At 36.6% G+C, this 25,000-nt stretch overlaps 3 protein-coding genes across 4 annotated transcripts in view; 2 read left to right on the top strand and 1 right to left on the bottom strand.

The window, feature by feature from the left end:
- Window positions 1-25,000, top strand: part of sftpbb (surfactant protein Bb) — a 298,486-nt gene that overhangs the window by 25,990 nt on the left and 247,496 nt on the right. The window contains exon 10 of one of the 2 annotated variants that reach the window (XM_056458830.1): window positions 1-608. This exon is cut by the window's left edge and continues 403 nt beyond it. The exons of the other annotated variant lie outside the window; for it this stretch is intronic. The gene's annotated coding sequence lies outside the window, so the exon portion shown is untranslated. Of the gene's footprint in view, window positions 609-25,000 lie in introns of those variants that run through there. 2 annotated transcript variants of the gene reach the window in all.
- On the bottom strand, window positions 1,503-22,397 carry usp39 (ubiquitin specific peptidase 39). The gene is made up of 13 exons (XM_056458826.1): window positions 22,260-22,397; window positions 17,813-17,891; window positions 17,335-17,429; window positions 15,995-16,131; window positions 13,532-13,684; window positions 13,114-13,339; window positions 11,660-11,734; window positions 11,499-11,566; window positions 7,802-7,990; window positions 5,355-5,497; window positions 5,132-5,267; window positions 4,635-4,721; window positions 1,503-1,825 (listed from the first exon to the last, which is right to left on the bottom strand). Exons 1-13 carry the CDS (start codon window positions 22,309-22,311, stop codon window positions 1,772-1,774), a joined length of 1,494 nt encoding a protein of 497 aa, XP_056314801.1. The 5' UTR covers window positions 22,312-22,397; the 3' UTR covers window positions 1,503-1,771.
- c5h2orf68 (chromosome 5 C2orf68 homolog) overlaps window positions 22,641-25,000 on the top strand; it is a 9,038-nt gene continuing 6,678 nt past the window's right edge. The window contains exons 1-2 of the mRNA XM_056458831.1: window positions 22,641-22,863; window positions 24,050-24,165. Of these exons, the coding sequence (XP_056314806.1) occupies window positions 22,754-22,863; window positions 24,050-24,165 (226 nt within the window). The 5' untranslated portion in view covers window positions 22,641-22,753. The remainder of the gene's footprint in view (window positions 22,864-24,049; window positions 24,166-25,000) is intronic.

Genomic DNA, 25,000 nt, shown 5'->3' on the forward strand with positions numbered 1-25,000 from the left:
AGTAGGCATTTCATTCAGAAAGATGAGTGAAAAACATTACAACCTAACAGACTCCTCCTCCTCGCCATTTGTTGTCAAAACTGACAGCTGGAGGGGCGTGGTTAAGTATGTTAGCCCCGCCCACTACCTCAGACAGATCTAATCTGAGTATGTAACTGAAAACAAACAGGAAGTGCATTTTCAGATTTCTATTAAAGATTACAAGAGCAAACTATTATTTTTTCTTCATGACATGCACAGATGAATTGTTCAGCACAAAACTAGCAATGCAAGCTAACTTCACTGTACTTTGGGTCAAATAAATACAGGCTTGGTGAGCAGAAGAACACATTAAAAATCTGGGCTGTGCTACAAAGTTTGACCAATAGTGTACATTTAGTAGAATAATCCAAACCACACTGGATAAACATTTAATAGGAAACCAGTCAACTTAACCAACATCTTGAGTAAAACTATATTAAACTCTTACTTCCTCGTTTTCAGACTGAGATGATGTTCATTTTTACATGACATATTTAGAGGATGTAAAAATAAAAGTAATCCTTAAAAGCGACATTTACTGTATGTTTTTTTAAAAGATGTTTTTGTTGCTTCATAAGTGTAGCTGAAAATAATCAATAAACAGCTATGCTTGGTTTTATACTTCTGTTTGAGTTGGTGCTTTTTTGAGATCTGAAATATGTCACATTACACAATCATATTGACAAAACAAGTGATTAATTTATTATTTTTCCTTCGGCTTAGTCCCTTTAAAACTGCGGTCACACAGGGCTTTTCCTCCCATAGACTTCCATTCATACGCACGCCAATGCGTCAGACCGGAAACGCAGGGTCATGCGTTGTTTCGCAGTTCGCTGCGGTGCAAAGTTCAAGCTTGGTGAACTCTGACCTGCGAAATTCCATCACTTGACTGCGTGAGACCAATCGAGGATCAAAACAGGACCTCTCTGTACAGAAATTTAAAACATGGAGCAATGGCTTGCTTTTTTAAATGTCTAAACAAATTGTTTAATCCCGCCCCTTTTCGCAGCGCCGCACGACAGAATTTCGCACACACAAAGCCCGGTGTGACCGTAGCTTTAATCAGAGGTCGCCACAGCGGAATGAACCGTCAACTTATCCAGCATATTTTTTTCACAGCTGATGCCCTTCCAGCTGCAACCCAGTACTGGGAAACACCCATACACTCTCACATTACACTATAGCCAATTTAGTTTATCCAATTCACCTATAGTGCATGTGTTTGGACTTTGGAAACCGTAGCACCCTGAGGACACACAGAAATGCCAACTGGCCTAGCAGGGACTCAAAGCATTGACCTTCTTGCTGTGAGGTGACAATGCTAACCACTGAGCCACCATGTCACCAATACTAATATTGATTTAACCATTTTTTGCTTCGGCATATTGAATGAAGTGCAAATTCAGAACAAAAGCAACATAAAAATATTTCTGCTTTGATTATTTTTCTAAATAAATATCTCAAATTAAAGACGCGGTATGTAGTTTTGAAAACTTTAATAAAACAACCCATACTACACACTGCCAAACATCACAATTAAGCAGACTTTAAAAAATACAGAAATGTGTCATATTCACCTTCATTCTTCAGTTACGTGTGATGAAACATGTCAGAGTTTTTGCATCTCTTTTCTCATTGTGTGTTTTACTCAGTCTCTTCACTGGTGAAACATGTGGTGTGTTTGATTCACCTCTGAACAGGAGTGATGTGTTCATATTAGTCTCTCCAATGCTGTGTTTTTTCAGTCCTCTTATGCTCCTGTGTGGCTTTTCGCTCCATCTTGCTTATCTTGTCTCTTCCAAATCTGCAAAAGAAGAATTTAGTGAACATTTAGAGTGTACATGTTTCTGATGAAGCCTCAACCACGTTAGATCTCCAACACATGGGCTGCGTCTGAAATCACCTTCTACTCAGTAGGCACTACACTTGAATTTAAACATACTACTCTGCTGTTAGAAAAGTACATTGTGTACAGCAGTGTTTCCCAACCCTGTTCCTGAAGGCACACCAACAGTACACATTTTCAACCTCTCCCTAATCAAACACACCTGAATCAACTCATCAGAAGATTAGAAGAGACTCCAACACCTGAAGTTAATGGGTCAGATAAGGGAGACATTCAAAATATGTACTGTTGGTGTGCCTCCAGGAACAGGGTTGGGAAACACTGCTATACAGTATGAATGAGAGTAGTATGAATGGAACGCAGATGTTCAATGTCAGTTGCGTCACTTCACTCCCATTCGGGAATTCTCTCGCGGTGCATCATGGGATATCATAGCGTCCATCGGATGCGCACTTCAGTATTTCACTGGAGTTAGTAGGTCATTCGGGTACTTCTTGCATACTGATTTTCGAGTTCTATGAATTAGGACATACTACTTGGCTTGCATACTGTTTTGAGCGTACGATATAGTATGGAAGCATGCGATTTTGGACGCAGCTATGGTTTCTACATAAAATGTGCTTTAGGGTGAAAAAGTTAATGACAATGAGGGATTACCTTTCATTTTTAGGTCCTTTAATTAAAGTTACATATAAATGTACTTAAACTCCTTGTGAACCGGAAGGTGCAAAGTTCCTCAAAATATTTGAGATGTCAGATAGAAACTAGAGTCAACAAAAAGAGGGAAGCAACATTTCTGATAGCTGATGATTTCATGAGAGAATACAATTAACATATGTAAGATAAGATTTTTCATATGATTTTGACTATGTTTAGGAAACTATATAAAGCAGTGCTTCTCAACTGGATTGGCTATGGGACCCACATTTTTACATGGTCATCAAGCCGCGACCCAAATTTTTAGGAACTACAATTTTAGGACTTATAATTAATTTGTATTTATTTGTTAATATACACAAGCAGTGACAGATAAATCACCAAGACTTACAAATAAACAATATTTTATTGCTGTCATTTAACAAAACGGATGCACTTTTGTGATGCCCTCAGCTGTTGGAGTCGTCTTTGAAAATAGTCCACAGGTTTGTCCTTGCAACAGGGATGTTTGGTTTCTAAATGTCATTTTAATTTCGAAGGTTTCATGCTCTCCTGTGAAAGCACCTCACTACATGTGACACACTGAGGTTTTTTGTTGTCAATATATGTAAATCCATACTTTACATATTCGGGGTCGTACTTGCGCTTAGACATATTTGTTGCTATAATCAAATGAAATTTCACATGTCAAACGGTACGGTTGTCTCGCGCACATTTCAAAATAAAAGTCCTGAATAAGCAAAATAAGTTAAAAATTAAACTTTTGTTGTTTTTTTGACAACACACTCCCCGACCCACTTTTGAGAAACACTGATATAAAGTATATCAGACAAAAACACAGACTTAATCTAATAACATATGTAAAAGGAGATGATCAGACATCATTTCCATTTTAACAACCTGCTTGCTCACCATGAATCTTATTAGTGAATGATGGAAAAAAATAATAGCAATAATTTCATACACTTTGCTGTATTTTTGAACTTAATATTATAAACACACATAAACCCAAAGGTCATCAAAAAACCCTGACAAGTCACCGCCAATAGCCTTGTGGTTAGTGCGTCGACACATGGCACTGTGTTCACGGCGACCCGGCTCGAGGTCCTTTGCCGACCCCTCCCCTAGTTCTGCTCCACATACTTTCCTGTTTCTAAATCTCCACTGTCCTATCACAATAAAGGTGAAAACCCCTAAAAAAACAATTATTTTTAAAAATAATAATAAAAAAAACCCTGACAAAGTAGAAATCAAAGTTCAGTTTAACTTGAAATCATGACAGAAATGAAACTCAGTTTCAGTGAAATTCATTTCAGTGGAAAACTATTGTACCTGTAGACTGTAATATTAATACTTGTTATAGTACTCATACATGTATGCTTGTTATTAACAGGTTTTGTTAGGAATAATTACAGTTTTATACATTTTATCAAGTAATAAACAAAAATATAAATATAATAATAGCAATAAAAAGAAGCTTCATTCTCAAAGATTAAATTATTAATGTTTTATGCCTTCATTTGATGACCATAATAAATAAAATATGAATTTAACACAAAAACATTTACATCAAACTAATGAATTCAGTTGACTAGACATGTTTTTTGATTATTAATGTCGAATTTAATCATTTAAATGGAATACAAAAAAAATCTAAAGAGAAAACACACAATTTGGTAGAAATTAAAATTAAATCAGTGAAAAAAAAGAGGGATTTCACAGAACCTTAAATATATATTTTCTGTTATCGAAATTCTCAGTCAATCATAAGTTTTGTGATTCAAATTAATTAGACATGAGTTTAAGAATCACTAAATTTGATTCATTAATCTTTAATCTGAACCCCAAAAAATTATAATGATGTTTAAAACAACAGATTTAATAGAGCCCAATGAATTCCTTCAATACAGAACTGCATGATGGGTTTCAATTGTAAATAGTATGGTCTAACTGCGCTCCACAGTAAAATACATTTAAATTCAACACAAAAGAAACAACAAAACCACACCAGCTGAGTGTAAACAAACCATCACATAATACTCACATATTACTAAATATCATCCACTCCCGTATTTTAATCCCAAACCGTTATAAGTGAAAGCAATCAAACCTGTATGTAGGCCTCTGAGAGTGTGATCATCTGAGGAAGAATATCAATCACCTGCAGGTCCTGAAGCTCATACCATTTCCCTGTGCCCTGCCAAACAAACACACAATACACATCATACACTGGCGATCAGACACTAGCACTTATTTAACACACACTAGCAAACGCGCTCTGCGTTGGACTTTAGAGCAGAATTTAGTTGGTCAATGGTGCACTATTTCAGTTCCTCAAAACAGCAATGCACCAAGAATGCGTCTTAACACACCTCCTTTTTAGACCGGCACACCCATGAGACCACAAAGCGACACAAATGAATTTGCAAAACATGAAAATTAGGGTTGCGCTGGTCTGAAAATATCAACAAATCGTGCCAAACACGTCTTGCGCCTTATTGCGCCAGGTGTATGATAGGGCTCACAATCGTCGTGAACACAAATCAATATTGTAATGAATAACTTTAAAAGGTAACTTCCCCCAACACTGGTTATGAAAACACTCACATGATGCAGAACATGGATCCTGTAGGAGCCTTCAGTGGGTTTTCCATCATGGACGACGTTGGCCACCAGGTCATAGGTGGTGTTTTTCTCTGTGACCTGAGCCTCTTCTGTCAGATACTCGCGCAGGTCAACATTCCTGATTTACAATGCAGAGAAAATTGAAATTAAACTACATTTAAACAAAGAGCTTGCATGAATGTCTAGCTGAGGCGTGAAAACACACGTGATGGGGAAGTTGACGATAGTTGGGTTCTTCTCCACGAAGAAGTTGTTCTTGGTGAATCGCTTGATGCAGAAGATGAGGTACGGAGGAAGCTTGGTGAGCTGGAACTTTTTCAGAAAGTTCTCTTTGTACGTCTTGTACTCCTGTAAAGAGTTAATGGGAGAGTTCACTAGATGAGTACAGCTGATGACTAAACAAGGCCTGATTTAACGCTGGGGCTGAACGATACATCAAGATAAAATAACATTTGCGTCTCACATCATATGAGAATAGTACAGTGATGTGATCAGTAAATATCCTCCAGAAAGTGCTCTCTCTCTCTTTTAGGAGTTGCACAGAACAACCAAATGTGCCCAGAAAAAAAACTAAGAATAGGATTAGGGTAAATGGTAACACTGAAGCTGCGTCTGAAATCACCATCTACTTGAATAGGTGCTACATTAGAATTAGATTTTACTGTCGGCGCAATAGCCTAGTGGTTAGCGCGCCGACATATGGTGCAGTAGCTACTAGGGGCATCCGAATTTCGAATCCTGGCTCGAGGACATTTCACCCCCTCTTCTCTCTCTCCCACTTCGCTTCCTGTCTCATTACTGTCCTATCTAATAACGACAAAAAGGCTAAAAATAAAATCTTTAAAAAATATATATATACAAAATTTAATTTTACTAGACGACCGTTAGAAATGTCCGTTCTATATAGTATGAAAGTGAGCAGCATTTGTCATGATCACGTGACCTACCCACATCAGCTGCGTCACTTCACTCCTATTCATGAATTCTCTCACGTGGCATCATGGTATGGCATAGCGTCCATCGGATGCGCACTTCAGAATCTCGCCGGAAGTAGTAGGTCATCCAGATACTTCTCGCATACGGTTTTTCAGACATACTACTTGGCTCGCATACAGATTTTAACATACTATATAGTATGGAAGTATGCGATTTTGGACGCAGCCTGACAGCGCATTCCAAACGAGATTAAACAAAAAAGCCATATTGAAGTGTCGTTCCAAAATGAAATGCTCAAAACTGGCCACTTTGAAGGGCCCTTCAGAATGAAGAAATTCAAGGGCACTTCAGAAAGGTTTTTATTTTTGTTGTTGGTTGTTTTGCAAATCGAAAAAAAAAATTACTCAAAAAATAAGTTTAAGGTTTTAAAATAATGTTGTTTTTTTCTTTCATTTTAGGATTTATTGTTTCTTTAACAAAAGGTTAAAGGTTTTAGCAAAACAAAGGAAAGTTGTTTGGGGTCACAAAATGACAACTGGAGGTTGACTTTACAAATAAAAGTATAGTATTTTTCGAGGCAAGTAGTGCAATATTTATGAACAAAGTTATAAATAAAACAGAGTTATAAATAAAATGCTCATAAAATAAATGAAAAGTATAAATATATACACAGGCTAAATACAAACATGCATAAATAAATAAGCACATACAGTTGAAGTCAGAATTATTAGCCCCGTTTATTTTTTTTCCCCAATTTCTGTTTAGCGGAGAGCAGATTTCTTCAACACATTTCTAAACATAATAGTTTTAATAACTCATCTCTAATCATTGATTTATTTATCTTTGCCATGATGACAGTAAATAATATTAGACTAGATATTTTTCAAGACACTTCTATACAGCTTAAAGTGACATTTAAAGGTTTAACTAGGTTAATTAGGTTAACTAGGCAGGTTAGGGTAATTAGGCAAGTTATTGAATAACGATGATTTGTTCTGTAGACAGTAGAAAAAATAATTAGCTTAAAGGGGCTAATAATATTGACCTTAAAATGGTTTCTTCCTCCAGAAGAAAAAATATTATCAGACATACTGTGAAAATTTCCTTGCTCTGTTAAACATAATTTGGGAAATAATTAAAAAAAGAAAAAAAAATCAAAGGGGGGCTAATAATTCTAACTTCAACTGTACATATATAAATTAAAGCACAGTCTGCACAACGTTCATCATTACAGGTGTATTTTGAGGGCATCAAGTAATGCACAAAAACCAGGACAAAGGCACATCTCTAGGATCGTCTTATTAAGACGAGAAGTGCATTGTAAAGAGACCCCTACAACACCCTTCATCCCTTTGAAGCTGACACTCTGGATTGCAAACCTAAGGGATTAGGGCATAGGGATGAGCCCTTCTGAATGGAGGCAGCTCGAAAGATTTAAAGCTGGCCCAAGTTCAGCTCGACTGGACCCAGCAGGACTCAATGGGCTTGCAAACCTCTAATGTGCGCTGCCATACAGTAATTGTGTGCATGTGTGTGTGTGTGTGTGTGTGTGTGTACTTGCCATTTAGCTTGTAATACTTTTAAATATCTGCATTTAATTTTTAGAATATGTTCAAACTACAAACAACGTTGAAATTAAATTACCGAACAGCAAAAATTATTTATAAACAAGCAAGCAAACAGACAGACAGATAAGGTTAAAAAGTCAAAATGCACCTTCTCAGTGTTCCCATTGAACTTTCCCAGGATGTTGAAGAGCGGGACCTGAGGAATGATGAGCTGCTCCTTCTCGTCTTTGTAAAGCGGTGCGGTGGGCAGATCCAGGGTCAGGTAGAGGAAGGTGGACTCCGACATCTCCTCCTGATACTCCTCCTTCAGCAGAAGAGCTTCTTTCTCCTCCGGAGGCTGCCAGCAACAAACACGCAGAGAATCCTCGCATGAATGAATGACTTCTCTCATTTTGCATAGAGCTGAAGGCAAAATGATTAGCCCTCCTGTGCAATTTGGATTATTTTGGAAATATTTCCCAAGTGATGGGTAATGGACAGAATTTAACACATTTTAAACGTTATAGTTTTAAGAACTTATTTCAAATAACTAGTTTCTTTGCCATGATGACATTACATTATATTTTACAAGTAATTTTACAAGACACTCGTATTCAGCTACAAGAATGCATCTTAAAACAAGGTTCATACACATTTTTACTAATTAAAACTAATAAAAAAAAAGACTTTTCCAGAACTTTCAAGTACATTTTTATGACCTAATGCTTCAAGTAATGTCTACTCCCTGGTAAATGATAAGAAAAACAATGACGTTTAAATTTATTACAGCATATTATAGAATTAGCAACTATTTATTTTGATTACATTTGTTTTTATATTGATTTTGACCATGTTTACACAGCACTAATAATTTGAGAGCAAGTTTTTGGCCAAGGACACAAAAGAAGTAAAGACAACTAACCTATATTCAAGTTAGGGCTGCACAATATATTGTTTCAGCATTGATATTTGCGATATATGCATCTGCAATAGTCACATCGCAGGATATGCAATGTCGGGATTATAGTTGAATAGAGTTTAATCATAATGGAGTAAAAGTTTATCATCTGCATGCATTTTTTAAAGAGATAGTTCATCCAAAAATAACTTTTCATTACACCCTTCACTTGTTTCAAACATTTATGAGATATCTTTTTTTTGTTTAAATGAACACAAAAAGAACATAATTTAATAACTCCTATTGTATTGAAACAAGTGAAGCGTGAGTAAATAGTGGGTACATTTTAATCTTTGAGTAAACTGTCCCTTTAAGGCCTGTGACTGTGTGAACATTTTAATATTTCAGCGTTTAAAACATCCGGCCACAAGTCATTTTTTGTAAATTTAATAAAGAATAAATAATATACAATAAACACTATGCAGTGTTGATTATTCAATATCCGTACCTGAATAGTGAATACCTGAAAACTATAATTCACTTTTATCTTTACTATATTTTATCTATGCTTGTAATTTATTTGTTATATATTATTCGAGATTCACTCCCCTGCAAAATCCCCCCCAATCAATCCAAATAAACCTGTTAAATCATCTGGTGAAGCTGTATTCACATCACAATACACATCACAGAAATACATTCATTCATTTTCTTTTTGGCTTAGTCCCTTCATTAATCAGGGGTCGCCACAGCGGAATGAACCGCCAACTTATCCAGCATTTGTTTTACGCAGCAGATGCCCTTCCAGCTGCAACCCAGCACTGGGAAACAACCATACACACTCATTCACACTCATACACCAAGGACAATTTTAGCTTACCCAATTCACCTATAGCACATGTGTTTGGACTGTGGGGGAAACAGGAGCACCCGGAGGAAACTCACGCGAACGCAGGGAGAACATACAAACTCCACACAGAAACGTCAACTGATCCAGCTGAGGCTTGAACCAGCGACATTCTTGCTGTGAGGCGACAGCACTACCTACTGCGCCACCGCATCGCCTCAAGTATACAGATATTTGTTAAACTAATTTGTTAAACTTTTTCTGTTTTTCCAAAACCGTTCCAGGCCTGGAAAACGCCATGTCAAAATTCCACGACTTTTCCAGGTGTTCCATGACTGTATGAACCCTGTTTAAAGATATGATTTACTTCATATGCAAGTGTATTTATTAAGAGTGGTAATTCCGAAATAAAGACGTTATTCTCTATGTGCAACCGAACCAATGCAGGTGAAAGCAATGTGTTTAATCAAAAAGCAAACTGACGCATCTCTGCGTGTGCGCAGAAAACCCGCGCGCCTCTCGTACACGCTGCTCTTCTGCCGGTGCGAGTCCCGGTAGTTAACATGCGCGCCAAAAAAGCTTGTTACGCGCCGCTCATGCGTATTAAAACCAGTGTAACAGCCTTTTTTGTTTTGCAAATCGACAAAACTAAAGTTTAAACAATATGGTGATCTTACTAAGCAAGCCTCCTGATAGATTTTTTGTATGAAGCAAAAAGGAGGGATGACGAGTCAGGGAGGTAAAGACTTAATAAATCTAATTAGCTGCCACGTGTCAAGTCTACAACAGATAATTCTATGAAACATCTTTTTTTGTATTTTATTGAATTGTCTATTGAATTTCCTTCAAATGAAATTAATATTTATGCGAAAGTAATTTCTTAAATGATCTTAGCATATCACTCCAGTTGTCTTAACATTGTTTTCCAGTTACATTTAAGATTATTTAGAAGAATAATTGTATAATAATAATAATACTTTCATTAATAATAAATATAATAAGTGTAATATATTATATTATATACCCGCCCCTGCTGATGACATCATAAACAGCTCGATTATTTAACACATAATGGCCCAGTTTCACAAACAGGGCTTAGATTAAGCCAGGACTAGGCCTTAGTTAAATTAGGTTATTTAAGCCAAATTTCTAAAAATGGCCGTAGAAAAATGTATTACTGGAGTGCACCTGGAGAAAAAAATGACACTGATGTATTTCAAGACACCTCGCTGCAAGTTATTTTGAGTTGAGACAGCTTAAACCTTGAGACTAGCCTTAAACCTTGTTTGTGAAACCTGGGGAATATGGTTTGTCTTGGGCGACACCGTGGCTCAGTGGTTAGCACTGTCACCTCACAGCAAGAAGGTTGCTGGTTCGAGTCCCAGCTGGGTCAGTTGGCATGTTCTCCCCGTGTTGGCGTTATGTTCCCCAACAGTTCAAACACATGCACTAGGTCAGGAGTGTCCAAACTCGGTCTTGAAGGGCCAGTGTCCTGCGTATTTCAGTTCCAACCCCAATTAAACACACCTGAACCAGCTAATCAAGATCTTTCTAGCTATACAAGAAACTTCCAAGGAGGTATGTTGAAGAAAGTTGGAACTAAACTATGCAGGACACCGGCCCTCAAGGATCGAGTTTGGACACCCCTGCACTGGGTGAACTGAATAAACTAAATTGGCTGTAGTGTATGAGTGTGTGTGAATGAGAGTGTATGGGTGTTTTCCAGTACTGGGTTGCAACTGGTAGGGCATCCGTTGTGTAAAACATATGCTGGATAAGTTGGCGGTTCATTCCGCTGTGGTGACCCCTGATGAAAAAAGGGACTACGCCGAAGGAAAATGAATGAATGAATGTTTTGTCCTATCATTAGAACAAATTAGCGTTTACAATCATGCATTATGAAAGCATTTGTTATGTACTAATATAAACACCAATCCAAATGGCATAGATGATGCATTCATAAAGCACTGAAAGGGAAAACACTACAAAAACAGAATAATAATACTCAAACTTTCTCTAGTGTGTGCCACTGTGAATATGCCTATAAAAAAATGGGAGAAATGTTGAAAATAATTTAACAGAGAATCGCTTCAGAGACCTGATTTAACAGCACGCACTTACCAAGTCTGGATGGGGAAGTTTCTTTGAGAAGATTCGCATGGACCCCTGAAATGCCTTAGTGATGATGGCTGCAGAAGACAAGAACATCTATTAGCTGATAAAAAAAATATCATAATACATCGAAATGACATGAAAAAATGAGCACATAAAGCAAAACTCACATGATTTCTTCTTTGTCCCACCAAGAGCACCATGCAATGCATTCAGGAACCAGGAGAGAAAGTCCACAGCGTCCCCTAGTGGGTAAAAACCACTACATCAGTTTAAAACATAAGTGCCCAAACTCGGCCCTCCTGCAGATTTTTGCTCCAACTTGTCTTAACACACCTTCATGATGTTTCTAGAAAGCCTAGCAATGCTGCGATCACACTAGAGTTTGAGCAAGCAAAATTCTGTCATACGGCACTGTGAAAAGGGGATGGGATTAAACAAGATTAAAGATTAGACTTCGATTTAAAAAGCGAACGATTGGTCCATATTTTACATTTCTGTACAGAGGGGTCAGGTTTTGATCTTCTGTTGGTCTCACGCAATCACGTGATGCAATTTCGCAGGTCAGAGTTCACCAAGGTTGAACTTTCCAACGCAGCGAACTGCGAAAGCTGTCGCACAAGCTTGCTATTCCAGTCTGTCACATTCACATGTATGGAAGTCTATGGGAGGAAATGTACAGTGTGGCTGCGGCTTCAACTTTGCAGGACACCTGCCCTCCAGGGCCGAGTTTGAGCCCTCCTGGTTTACAAGATTCCATTTTATGGCAATGACCATTATTATTATTATTATTTGGTTACTGGTTAAAGTAAAAAAAAAAAAGATCAAAATGCATGTAAAATTTATTGAAAACATTAAGCACAAACATTTATTTTAATTTCTTTAAACTGATTAATTTTAAAAGGTTAGGGCATCTAAAACGTCTTAGATTTTTAGTTTTAATGCTGCCTTCTTTGTAACTTTTCAGATTTTTTATGGATTGTATGTACAGTTAAAGTCAAAATGATTCACCCATCTGTTTCCCAAATGATGTTTAACAGAGCAAGGAAATTTTCCCAGTATTTCCAATAATATTTTTTCTTCTGAAGAAAGTTTTACTTGTTTTATTTAGGCTAGAATAAAAGCAGTTTTACATTTTTTTTAAACCATTTTAAGGTAAAAATTATTAGCCCCTTAAAGGAATATGTGTTTTGGATTGTCTACAGAACAAACCATTGTTATACAATGACGACTAATTACACTAACTTTACCCTAATTAACCTAGTTAAGCCTTTAAATGTCACTTTAAGTTGAATACTAGCATCTTGAAAAATATCTAGTCAAATATTACGTGCTGTGCACGGCAAAAAAAATCTTCTCTTTGTTAAACAGAAATGGGGGAAACAATATACAGGGGGGCTAATATTTACAGGACTTTAACTGTATATATTACATTACAAAACAAATCCATCATTGTAAAATAATGGAAAGGTTAACAAGCTAATAGTTTTTTTAACAGTTTATCATAATCCCAACATAATTTCCAGAAATGTGTTTTTTTTTTTTTTCTAGATTTCCAGACTTCCTAACAGACATGAGAAACACAGTTCTGCGGTGCCCAGTACTGACACTATTATCTGCATACCTTGTTTAGTGATCTGAAAGGTCTTTTTACTGCATAACACCACAGCCTGCAGCATCTCATGCGGCGACACGTGGGCTTTAAAGTTTCGGGGGTTCCAGAGTTTGCGCATGAGCTCCCCGAACCGCTGCACCAGCAGAAACATGATGTCGCCCGGCGGGCGGCGAATGCCACGGTAGTTTTCCTCCTCCAGGAAGTAGTTTCGCAGAGGAGGCACGTTCGACAGCGCCTTAGAAGAAGAAACAAGAGGTGACCTAAACACACTGAAGAATATTTAGGCCTAAATATAAGATTTACACTTAAGGTCTACTGTTCATTTTTAGCTAATTAGTGTTACTTCTAATATACTTGCATTAAATACTGTAAATTGTAAATACTGTAAATTGATTTAGAGAAGCAGAGAAATTGTAGTTTTTGCTACCTGCAAAACCACGTTAGCATAGTCATTAGCCTTGATATTATTGAGACCCACAATTCCCGGCAGGTAAGTAGTGCCATCATAGGCTCTGTACAGCTTTCCTTGTTTATCCAATCCAGAGATGTGCTGTTTGGTGAACGTGGGTTTCAGCACATACTGAAATACAGAAATAAAGCAAAGGTGAAGCAGAGATGCAAAACAATCCTGCTAAAAGGCCATCATAATTAGTAATTGCATGCAGAATTTAACAAAAGAAAGACGGTTGAATAAATTAGTAGTATAACACTAACAGTGAACAGATCTTTTTGAGCTGATTGAGACATGATAATTATTACATAAAACACTTACATAAAACCAAACATATAAACTGACTGGCACAACAATCAACTTTATTAGTAATATTTGTTTGTTATGGTGTGTGGGTGTGGGTGTGTGTGTGTGTGTGTGTGTGTGTGTGTGTGTGTGTATAGAAGCAAGCAAAAAATGGATTGATACAATTTTAAGGGATATGAGAATGAAAAAAATCATCAAAAAACTAATTAAATATTTTGAAAAAAGGAAGAGGAAGAAAAAAAACTATTTAAATAAAAAAAAATTAAGTTAGCTAGTAAAAAAATGTTGTTAAAAAGTAACTTTTGTTTAATTTTTGCAGTGCAGAAACATTAACCATTTTCCACATGTATGACTGACCAATGTGAACCAATTATACAACAACTGTATAATCCAAATTTACATGCAATTCAGAAAAACTAAGTGCTAATGTTTATAGTGTACAGAAACAAACAACATAAGTAGAATCATAAAACTAAATGAAAACAATTATTTAAGCTTTATTATTACTAACTATAAGAGAAAAAATTATATATTAGGTAAAAAAAAAAAATTATATATATATATATATATATATATATATATATATATATATATATATATATATATATATATATATATATATATATACATACAAACAACTAAAAATAGAAATAGACATTTTAAAATAAAGAAAAAAATTATTTAAAAAAATTATATATATATATATAGATAGATAGATAATAAAATAAATAAATAAAAATCACACAAAAAATGTAAATACATAAATGAATAAACATTCTGTTAGGACAACTGGTAACATTTAGAAGAGATACAGCTGCAGATACATCAATGTAGCATTTTTTTTTTTCATTACTGTGAGGGTTGGGTTTAGGCAGGCGGCAACATCCTGCTGTCCTTCGTTAAGCCAATACAGAAGTAACTGAAACTGCAATTCATCGACTGGCCTTCGGGGGCTGGCTCCAGAAGTCTAGATGTTCACTAACTGCAATGCTAAATTGGCCAATTTTACAGCTGATAAACCCATGTTTACAGCCTGGTACAAAAGATGGTTTTGGTGTATATAGGTGATATTACACTTAATGACAACTGTGAGGGGGTGAATTTTTTATAACTCATGCGTTTAGTCTTTATTGTTATATTAAGTTTGCGTAATTAAGGGCGTGGCCACTTGAGTGATAGTTAGGTCTCACAGGTCGCCGTCACTTCACCTCAGCTGATTTCAGCTGATTAGCTGCTAAACTCGGCATATTCATCGTATTTTTGTTTTGTTTAATGTTTCTTTGCACGGTCAATTGCCTTTTGGAATTATTTCCTACAATTATCAGATAATACAGCATGCTGTGCACTTAATTGTGCTCACAAACAATTCAAGTGGCCTCCATTTCCCAGGTGAATGAAATTATATACTTGTATACCATCTCTATAAATGTATTTGTTTTATTTAAGATCATTTATAATTTTCTTTAGAGCTGTAATGCACTCCAGAATCTGACAGATTGATTAGCTGTAGGACGTCATCTGAAACGTTATCATACAGTTTTATACCTGGATTTCATAATTAGCCTTGCATTTACCAAGGTTTAGCATTGGGGTAGACGTTGATAAAATACAATTTAATAGATAATTTAATAAATAATCTAAATAATTATCATATAAATGACTCTTTTTACATTGCTGTGAAGGGTAGTTTAGGGTTGGTAGGGGCAGACTGTAATAAAATACAATTAATGGGTAATTTAATAAATAATATGAATAATACCCTGTATAATGACTGTTTTACATTACTGTGAGGGGGAGATTTGGGATTGGAGTAGACCTTAATAAATTTCAATTAATCGATAATTTTATAAATAATTATCGTTAACTTCCGGCCACAGTTGTATCCCTTCTAGCAACAACAGGGTTGAGCACAGGGGTTCTAATGCCATCTTGTCTCCAATTTACACACCCCGGTTACATACACATATTTTTACACAGTATCTCTGTTTTTTTTCTTTCTTTCTTTTTTCAATTGTATGAATGTATATGTGTCTCGACTAATTTGTGATGCATTAAGAAACAAAAATGAGACAAGTAGTGTTGCTCAGGCCAGCAGAACACAGGACACATGTATGAGAGGTCAACTGTACTCACTGTAATGTCCTCCAATGAGGAGTCAATGATCTCGTAGTTGTCTGGCAGGCAGTAGAACTTTAACGTGTGGAGATTGAGGAACACATGGTGTGCGACCTGAACACTGTGGATGTACGCGTGAGACTTCTGACCTCGACCTGACACAGGCAAAATAAAACATCAGGCCAAATATTCCCATAGCGTTTTATACATCGTTTCAAAACAGCTAAAAATATGTAACTGAAAATTAAGCGTCTTAACTTAACTATAATCACCAAATGGCCTTAAACAATAACTAAATGCACAACAGAATGTTTTGTTTACACACAAACAGCAAGTGAAAGCACCAACCATTCACAGTGTAATACTCACTACTCTTGAGTACTTTTAAAAGGGATACTTTTTTTGCTGCGTTTACACCGGACACGGATGAAGCATCAAGTGATTTACATGTTAAGTCAATGCAAATATCTGAATAGACATCCTGTGGCGCGATTCACGCTTTTGAGGAGGTGCAAATGACGCAATTTGCGTGAATGAAGCAGTGTGAGTTCAGCGTTTTGCTCGTTTGACGTTCTTAACGTGCATACCGCGCAAATCGCTCGAGTTGGAAAATTTTTACTTCAGTGGACAATCGCGCCGTATTAACCAATCAGGAGCTTGCTCTTGTAGGGGGGTGATTATGAAGTAGTGCCTGTTGTTGGTGTCCTGAGGGCAAATCCACTTGCCGACACCAGACAACAGCTCATCAAACTGGGTTCAGTCAGAAGCACTTCTGAAAGCCTCCATCATCCAGGTATAGTTTCTGGAGGAGTTGATGAACTCAACACAGCTGGTGCATCTCTAAAAGGATCCTGTGAACTTGCAGTGGAGCAACAAAGCTAGAGTCACCGGGCAGACAGAAGCCCATGACGTGTATCCGCATCTATTGTGAAGTAAATTTGATGCGTGAATGAAGCTAATTTGACGCACGACTTAAACCAAAATGTTCACGCATCTATTTAGGGCCAAATAGCATGATTCACTCACGCTTGCCAAGTCTGGTGTGAACACAGCATCTTTCATAACTTTAATAATAATTAAAACAAATTCTTTTACTCTCCTCGCGCTACATTTTGGGCAAGTTATGGTACTTTTACTCGAGTGTGATTTTTCAGTACTCTTTCCACCACTGCTAGTACCTTGCAAAATGACTAGTAAATAATATGTATCACTGCAAGACAAAAGATATTACTGAATATATTAGGTGTCTTTTAAATCCAAGTCATTCAACAAAAATCCTAGATTTTGCAGGGACTTTTATTTATATATTTGCAGCCTAAAATGACTAATTTTGTGAGGTTAGTCGGTCACACGCTTACCCTGGAAATACTTTCCACAGATCAGACAGGCGTAGACATTAATGTGTGAGAGAGAGATTGAGCAAAGCTTCTCAAAGTCGAAATCCAAAACACTCCTACAGAGAAGAGCGGCGGTTAAAGCAGACGAGCAACAGTGATGTATAATAATAAAGACATTCTTTAATCACATTAACAAACATTGAGGTGAAGCTGGTTTACACATTCTGGCACATTCTGACTTTCTCTTTAATAATATCACTTCAGAAAAGTATTATTTGCAAATTCCAAACAGGGTAATCAAATTAGAAATCAATGGCTATCAAACTACAACGTTGTTCACAGTCAGTTAATAGTGCTAATGTTGTTTTGAAGTAATACTTGCATGTAATTTCAGACCTAATATTCAAAGTACCATGGTAAACAATTTAGGGAACGTGACACAAGTTGTCACTAAACGAATGTGCGAACAGAAAACCGACTTTACCTCAATTTAACAAACCTGTTGATTGTGTCCAGATATGGACAATGGCGGCTTCTGCGATCTTCAACATAAGAGCGACCCACTTTCACATGCACTTCTGAAATTAGCCAAAGACAGCATATAAAACATTCATAAGGAATTGCAGTTGTGTGGTAATAATCCAAACATGCAGATCTCTGCTGCTAAACATTACCAGCATTTCCAACAATATCCAGCATTTCTACAGGTTTCATGAAGACAAACTTAAAACTAGTAAATAGCAAGATGAAAATTCCGCCATCATTTATCCCCCCTTAAGTTTCTTAATGGTTTCTTCTCACAAACAATATTTTTAGCAAACCGGCAGACACTGACTTTTTTTCCAGCTATGAAAGTCAATGGTTACAGTTTCCAACATTCTTCAAAATATCTTATTTTGTGTACACCAGAAAAAGGGAACCACTTGATTATAAATGAACGATGAGCTAAATTTATTTTTTCTTTTAAAGGGATGGTTAACACAAAACAGAAAATTCTGTCGTGTTTACTTGCCACAAACCTATATTAATAACCTTTATTTAACCAGGTAAGTAATTTACAATGACGACCTGGCCAAGAGGCAACATGAAAAGCAGATGCAGTACAAAGCAGTAGGGACACAATACAATAACAATTTCACAAATGCAGATAATAACATATAAAACCAACAAAAAACAAGCACAGTGATCTTGAACTATTGACTGAATTAAATTTTTAAAAGATGATCGTGGACTGAAAGTGTTGAGCTTTAAGGTCTGCTGCAAATGACTCCAAGCATCAGCAGCAGAAAACTGCAGTATGCAAAGGTTAATGAACATTACTAGAGCGAAATTGAGGTAGGGTTGATTTTATTTTCATATTTGGACTTTCTCCTTAATAATACATTTTCAGAAAAGTATTCTTTGCTCATTTAAAATAAGGAAATCTTATTAGCAGCCAATGACTATCAAAGTAGCTACAATATTGTTATTGATCACAGTCGATTATACGGTGCTGTTGTTTTGAAGTTACTTGCATGCTATTTTAGACCGAATATTTAAAGTAGAATGTCACTGTAAAAGAAAAAAAAAGAACAAAATTATTGAATATAAAACCTACTTTACCTCAATCAACCTGGGGTGCGTTTATCAAACAACGACGTAGCGCGCGGCTGAACTATCATAGTATGATGCATCCTGTTGTAGTATGATGTTTCTTTTACAAATATTATTGAGAATATTCCATTGTCTATTTAAAATTAACAAAATCTGGTGAAGCTGGTTTACACATTCTGACTTTCTCCTTAATAATATCACTTCAGAAAAGTATTATTTGCAAATTCTAAACAGGGAAATCAAATTAGAAATCAATGGCTACCAAACTACAACATTGTTTACAGTCAGTTAATAGTGCTTATGTTGTTTTGAAGTAATACTTGCATGTAATTTCAGACCCAATATTCAAAGTACCATCGTATGGGACAAGAACAATGAAGTGACGAGTGTTTCCCAAAACTCGTAGTTCGCTGTTGCAGATCCATCATTTGAACCATGTTAGTTATAATGTAAAACGCCCATAATGATGCTCTAAACTGGGTGGAGTAACAACTTCTTTAGAAAAGAACACCATAATTTCTTTGAGCAAATCATTTTGTTTTACATGTACACACATTTTTAAAAAATCCAATATTATTTTTGGTAAAAACATGCACTTGTTTTTCATATTAATTGAAATATGTGTAAATTACACATATAGGGCCTGTGTTTCCTTTACTAATATTATTGAGAATATTCCATAGTCTATTTAAAATGAACAAAGTCACTTACAAAAGCTAACACGTATTGTGATATCATATATAAATCATATTAAATAAATGATGAGGCGATCTATTAAGAAATTAAATTTTATATTTATGATTTATTAGAAAATGAAAAAATCCTATTTTAATAATAATATTAATGATGATGGTGATTATTATTATTTTTTATAATAATTTTTTCAGGGTTTTCACCTTTATTGTATAGGACAGTAGAGAGTATTGACAGGAAAGAATGTCAAGCAGAGAGAGGGGACGAATCGGCATAGGACCGCGAGGCAGAATCGAACACGGATCGCCGTGACCACCGGAGTGCATGTGTCAATGCACTAACCACTTCACCACCAAAAAGTCTACTATTACAATTGGACACATGTAAACTACTGTATAAATGTTCTAACCAGCAGGCTCATGTCAAATACACTACAGATACTTAATAAATACCCTACTATAAATTAAAAGCATTAACGTATGCTATGTTTTTTGTTTTCCTAAGCTTGAGACGTAACATAAATTCCGCTTTTTAATAATAGGTCACCTTTAGCTTTCGTCATGAGCCACGGCTGTGTTCAAAATGACTTCAATGTTTTCAAAGTGCACTGCGAAGGGAGCACAATGGTCAATATGAAGATCGCTAAAACTGAACTTTGAAAGCAAATTACACCAAAGAGTGATGACTTTAATGCTTGTTTGTTTTTTAAATAATTCCAAGTTTAAATGTTAGACTGTTGTAAATAAATAGGGTGTAGGGGGTATAACTGGGAATAGAGCACAGCCAGGAACTGTGTTTCTAACTACAGCTCCAGAGGTGTAGTTGCAAGCATACACGTTACAAACGCTATGTTTGTAAAGACGCAACTTGCGACTTTAGTTGACTAATGATAGTTTTCGGAAATGCACCCGTTTGAGTTTCCTTGTACTGTTGAGGGTAAGCAAATATTCATTTTAGGGTGAACTGTCCCTTTTTGGGATGATCATCTAAAATAAATGTTCTTAATATTTGAATGTCTAAAGCAAGGGTCACCAATCTCAGTTCAGGAGGGCCAGTGTTTGGCTCTAACTTGCCTCAACACACCTGCCTGGGTGTTTCAAGTATACCTAGTAAGACCTTGACTAGCTTGTTCAGGTGTGTTTGATTAGGGTTGGAGCTAAAATCTGCAGGACACCGGCCCTCCAGGAACAAGTTTGGTGACCCCTGGTCTAAAGTAAACACAAGGAATTGTATAAAGCTACAATTACAGTACAGTTTATAAAGCAAATGAACGAATGAATGTTTGTTGTAGCTTCTGAGGGCTGCACGTTCGCCTCACAGCAAGAAGGTTGCCAGCTGGCATTGCTGTGTGGAGTTTGCATGTTCTCCCCGTGTTTGCGTGTGTTTCCTCCGGGTGCTCCGGTTTCCCCCACAAGTCCAGACACACGCCGTACAGGTGAATTGAGTAAGCTAAATTGTCCGTAGTGTATGTGTGTGCATGAGTGTGTATGGATGTTTCCAAGAGATGAGTTGAAACTGGAAGGGCATCCGCTGCGTAAAAACATATGCTGGATAAGTTGGCGGTTCATTCCGCTGTGGCGACCGCAGTTTAATAAAGGGACTAAGCCGAAAAGAAAATGAATGAATGTAGCTTCTGATCACACTGTAAAACAAGCGATGACTCTTAAATCAAATACTTACATTGCAAAAACGAACATTAAACAAACTATTTTCTAAATAATCGCTGAACGAAGTGAATATTTGACTGAAACAAATAAATCTGCAAATATTACGTGACCCCAATGAACCCAAGCCTGCTCTTGTTTTAGCCATTATATCACATAATTTTGTTCAGTAACAAGCCTGTATTGAGGTAAAGTTAGTTGTATATTCACACATTCAGACTTTTTCCTCATTAATATAATTTCACAAAAATATTTTTTTGCAAATTGTGAATGGTCATATTAGCAGAAAATGACTCTCAAAGTACAACATTGTTCAGTGAAATAAATAGTGCTAATGTTGTTTTCAAGTCACACTTGCATGTGATTTCAGACCCAATATTCAAAGATAGAGGTAAAGTTGGTTTTATATTCGGATGTTCAGACATTCTCCTTAATAATATAATTTCAGGAAAGTATCCTTTGCTAATTTTAAATAGGGAAATCATATTAGCAGCCAATGATTATCAAAGTACATTGTTTACAGTGAATTAGATAGTGGTAATGTTGTTTTGAAGTCATACTTGCATGCTAATTCCAATCGAATATTCAAAGTAACATGGTAAACAATATAGGGAGCATGTCACCAGTTGTCACTGAATGAATGTGCGAACATAAAACCAATTTTACCTCAATCAAGCCTGTTTTATTTAGCATCTCCAGTTGATGGATGTAAAATTAAACACGTTTTGATATTATAACTGGAAAACAAAACAAAGACTATTTTTGTACGACGTTTATTTTCAGATGTGCAACATTTAATACCACGAGTTTTATTATTTAGACCATTCTACTTCTATTTGAGAGCTTTATTTTATGATGGGGAGATTTGAGAGATTTTAAAAGCCGAAATCAACACACAATTCAAAACAGACACGATTATCTGTGTATCTTTTTGTCGCGTGCTACAAAAGCTAACGATACCAAGTATTGCTAAGCTCATAAACACTCCAGACATACCTTCCTCTTCGTCATCATCAACATCCCTCTCTCGTTTCACGCCTCTGATCATATTTTAAGGTAAATAAAAACTATAGTTCAAGTAAATTCAGCGCTGAATGAACGCACTGTGAACGCGTTCCAAAACTCCCGCTTACACTTCCGCTCAGAACAGGATGGCTGACAAGCACTAAACCCGGGATCGAAACACAGCAGAATGCGTAAACAAACACCGTATGGTGTTACTTTGATCTCTCACGCCCTATTGTATGATTATAATTATATTTTTAACTTAAAACGTAAAATTTGTTTTAAAGATGAGCAGAAAAAAATCTGACTAAATTGTTTTGTGGGGGGGAACACAAACAAACTCGGGTGTCGCTTTTTGTCGGACAACGCTTTTGAATCACCGACCCCCATTGAGTAGCGGCGAGATGTTGTAAAGAGAATGTTTGTAGATAAATGTGCTAAAATGAATTCATTTCGGGAATAATTTCATTTAAAGAGCAGAAACCATGGAGGTTATCCGCGATGGGGAGGGGGAGAGTGTTAAATATAAGCCCGGTGGTCGTTTGGACATGAGCCACGGCTTTCTGAAGCACATCAGGAGGAATCAGATCGCCAGGTTTCTGTCCACAACAACACTCACTAGTAGAAGAAAAACACTTATATTATTAATAATGAGCATTTTAGCGGTGCAATGTGAGCCTTTAGAAAGTCTTTAAACATGTCAGCAAATATTTCTACTTTCTAAATATATCTGACAAGATTTTAGGGCTGTCAAAACTGTTGTGAATGTCATTTTAGTGAGTATTTTTATTAGTCATAATTTAAAAAAAATGTATGGAAGTCACTTTTTATTGTTCACAAAAAGAAATAAAACTCAGCAGGACATATTCCAATGAATTTAACCTCAATTTGAAACACATTTAGCTGAATGTAAAAGCTAAATATCAATAACGAACAACATATAAACCTGTTTTGTCCATAAATTGCATTTTAACATAAATAATCTTTGTCATCATTATATATGATAAATATTCATTCGTTTGTTTTCTGCTTAGTCTCTATTAATCAGGGGTTGCCACAGCGGAATGAACCACCAACTTATCCAGCATATGTTTTACGCAGCGGATGCCCTTCCAGCTGCAACCCATACACTCTAATTCACAAATACATACATTACGGACAATTTAGCTTACCCAATTCACCTATAGTGCATGTCTTACGACTTGTCTGGGAAACCGGAGCACCCGGAGGAAGCCCATGCCAACATGGTGAGAACATGCAAACTGCACACAGAAATGCCAACTGATTCAGCCGAGGCTGGAACCCGCGACCTTCTTGCTGTGAGGCGACAGCCCTACCCACTGCACCGCCCAGTGTCTGCTATTGTTTCAAATAACATTTGTGTACAATAAATGTTAGCATATGTCAAAAATAAACAGAATTATTCATAAAAAATAGCTTATCCTGACCTGTGCTTAATTATATAACCGTATTGTAATTTTAATGGTTATACTTTAAATATATTATACAATAAAAATGGTCATACTAACATTCATTGTATATTACATGGTTAAAAGCTTATTGCTTTTAAAACCGAATGGTTTAAAAATTGCATAGAAATATAAAGTATTTTAAATGACAATCATTTAGTACTTAGGGGCAGCGTTGTGATAATAAACATTGTTTTAATATGTCAAAAGATAATTCTTGTCTTAAATTAGAATTTTGCCATTTTAATGTGATATTATTGGATGTGTTTATTAAAACATGGTAAATATACAATAGTCATCATTATTTTTCAGGGATGATTATGACAGAGAGGTGAAACAGGCCAAGGAGAAACAGAGGAGAAGACACACCAACACCCCGCGCCGTCCCCGAAGACCCGACCGACAGGTCTACCACCCGCGCATTCGGAGTAAGTTACATATAGGGATTGGGCAATTTAACTGAAATGCCTAGTTTTAGACCACAAAGGTTTAGTATGGTGTATGACCTCTTTTTCCAGCCAATTGGTCTTGGGAATCACAGATACAAGTCCTGCACAGTAGCCAGAGTGATTTTGAGCCATTCTGCAGAATAGTGGCCAGGCCGATGATGCTGGTAGAGGAAAACGTTTCCTGACTCGCTCCTCCAAAACACTCCAAAGTGACTCAATAATATTTAGGTCTGGAGACTGTGCAGGCCATGGGAGATGTTCAACTTCACTTTCATGTCCATCAAACCACTCTGTCACCAGTCTTGCTGTGTGCATTGATGCATTATCATCCTGATGCAAGTGACCGCCTTCAGCACACAATGTTTAAACCATTGGATACACATGTCCTCCAGAATGGTTGGGTAGTCCTTGGCAGTGACCCAGCGCCCATCTAGCACAAGTATTGGGCCTAGGGAATGCCATGATATTGCAGCCCAAACCATCACTGACCGTCCCCTATGCTTCATGCAACAGTCTGGGTGCTACACTTCTTTGGGGCTTCTCCACACTGTAACTTTCCCAGATCTGGGAAAGACAGTGAAGGTGGACTCATCAGAGAACTCTACATGTTTCACATGGTGCACCGGCCAAGATTTTTGCTGTGGGCACAATTGAAACTGACGTTTAGCATTTGCATAAGTTACCAAGGGTTTGGCTATATCAGCCGGCCATGTATATTGACCATGTGAAGCTCCCTACCAACAGTTTTGATGGAAACAGGAGAGCCGAAGTGCACATTTAATTCTGCAGTGAGTTGGGCAGCTGTGGTTTTATG

Source organism: Danio aesculapii, chromosome 5 (genome assembly GCF_903798145.1).
Source record: "Danio aesculapii chromosome 5, fDanAes4.1, whole genome shotgun sequence".
Classification (NCBI taxonomy): domain Eukaryota; kingdom Metazoa; phylum Chordata; class Actinopteri; order Cypriniformes; family Danionidae; genus Danio; species Danio aesculapii.

Excerpts from the sequence above, each read along its gene's own strand:
- usp39 (XM_056458826.1), bottom strand. The coding sequence starts at position 22,311 with ATGATCAGAGGCGTGAAACGAGAGAGGGATGTTGATGATGACGAAGAG. Across the intron at positions 11,735-13,113 it reads CTTTCAGATCACTAAACAAG|GGGACGCTGTGGACTTTCTC; the intron begins GTATGCAGATAA and ends TTTACCCACTAG. Across the intron at positions 4,722-5,131 it reads GGATCCATGTTCTGCATCAT|GGCACAGGGAAATGGTATGA; the intron begins GTGAGTGTTTTC and ends TTTGTTTGGCAG.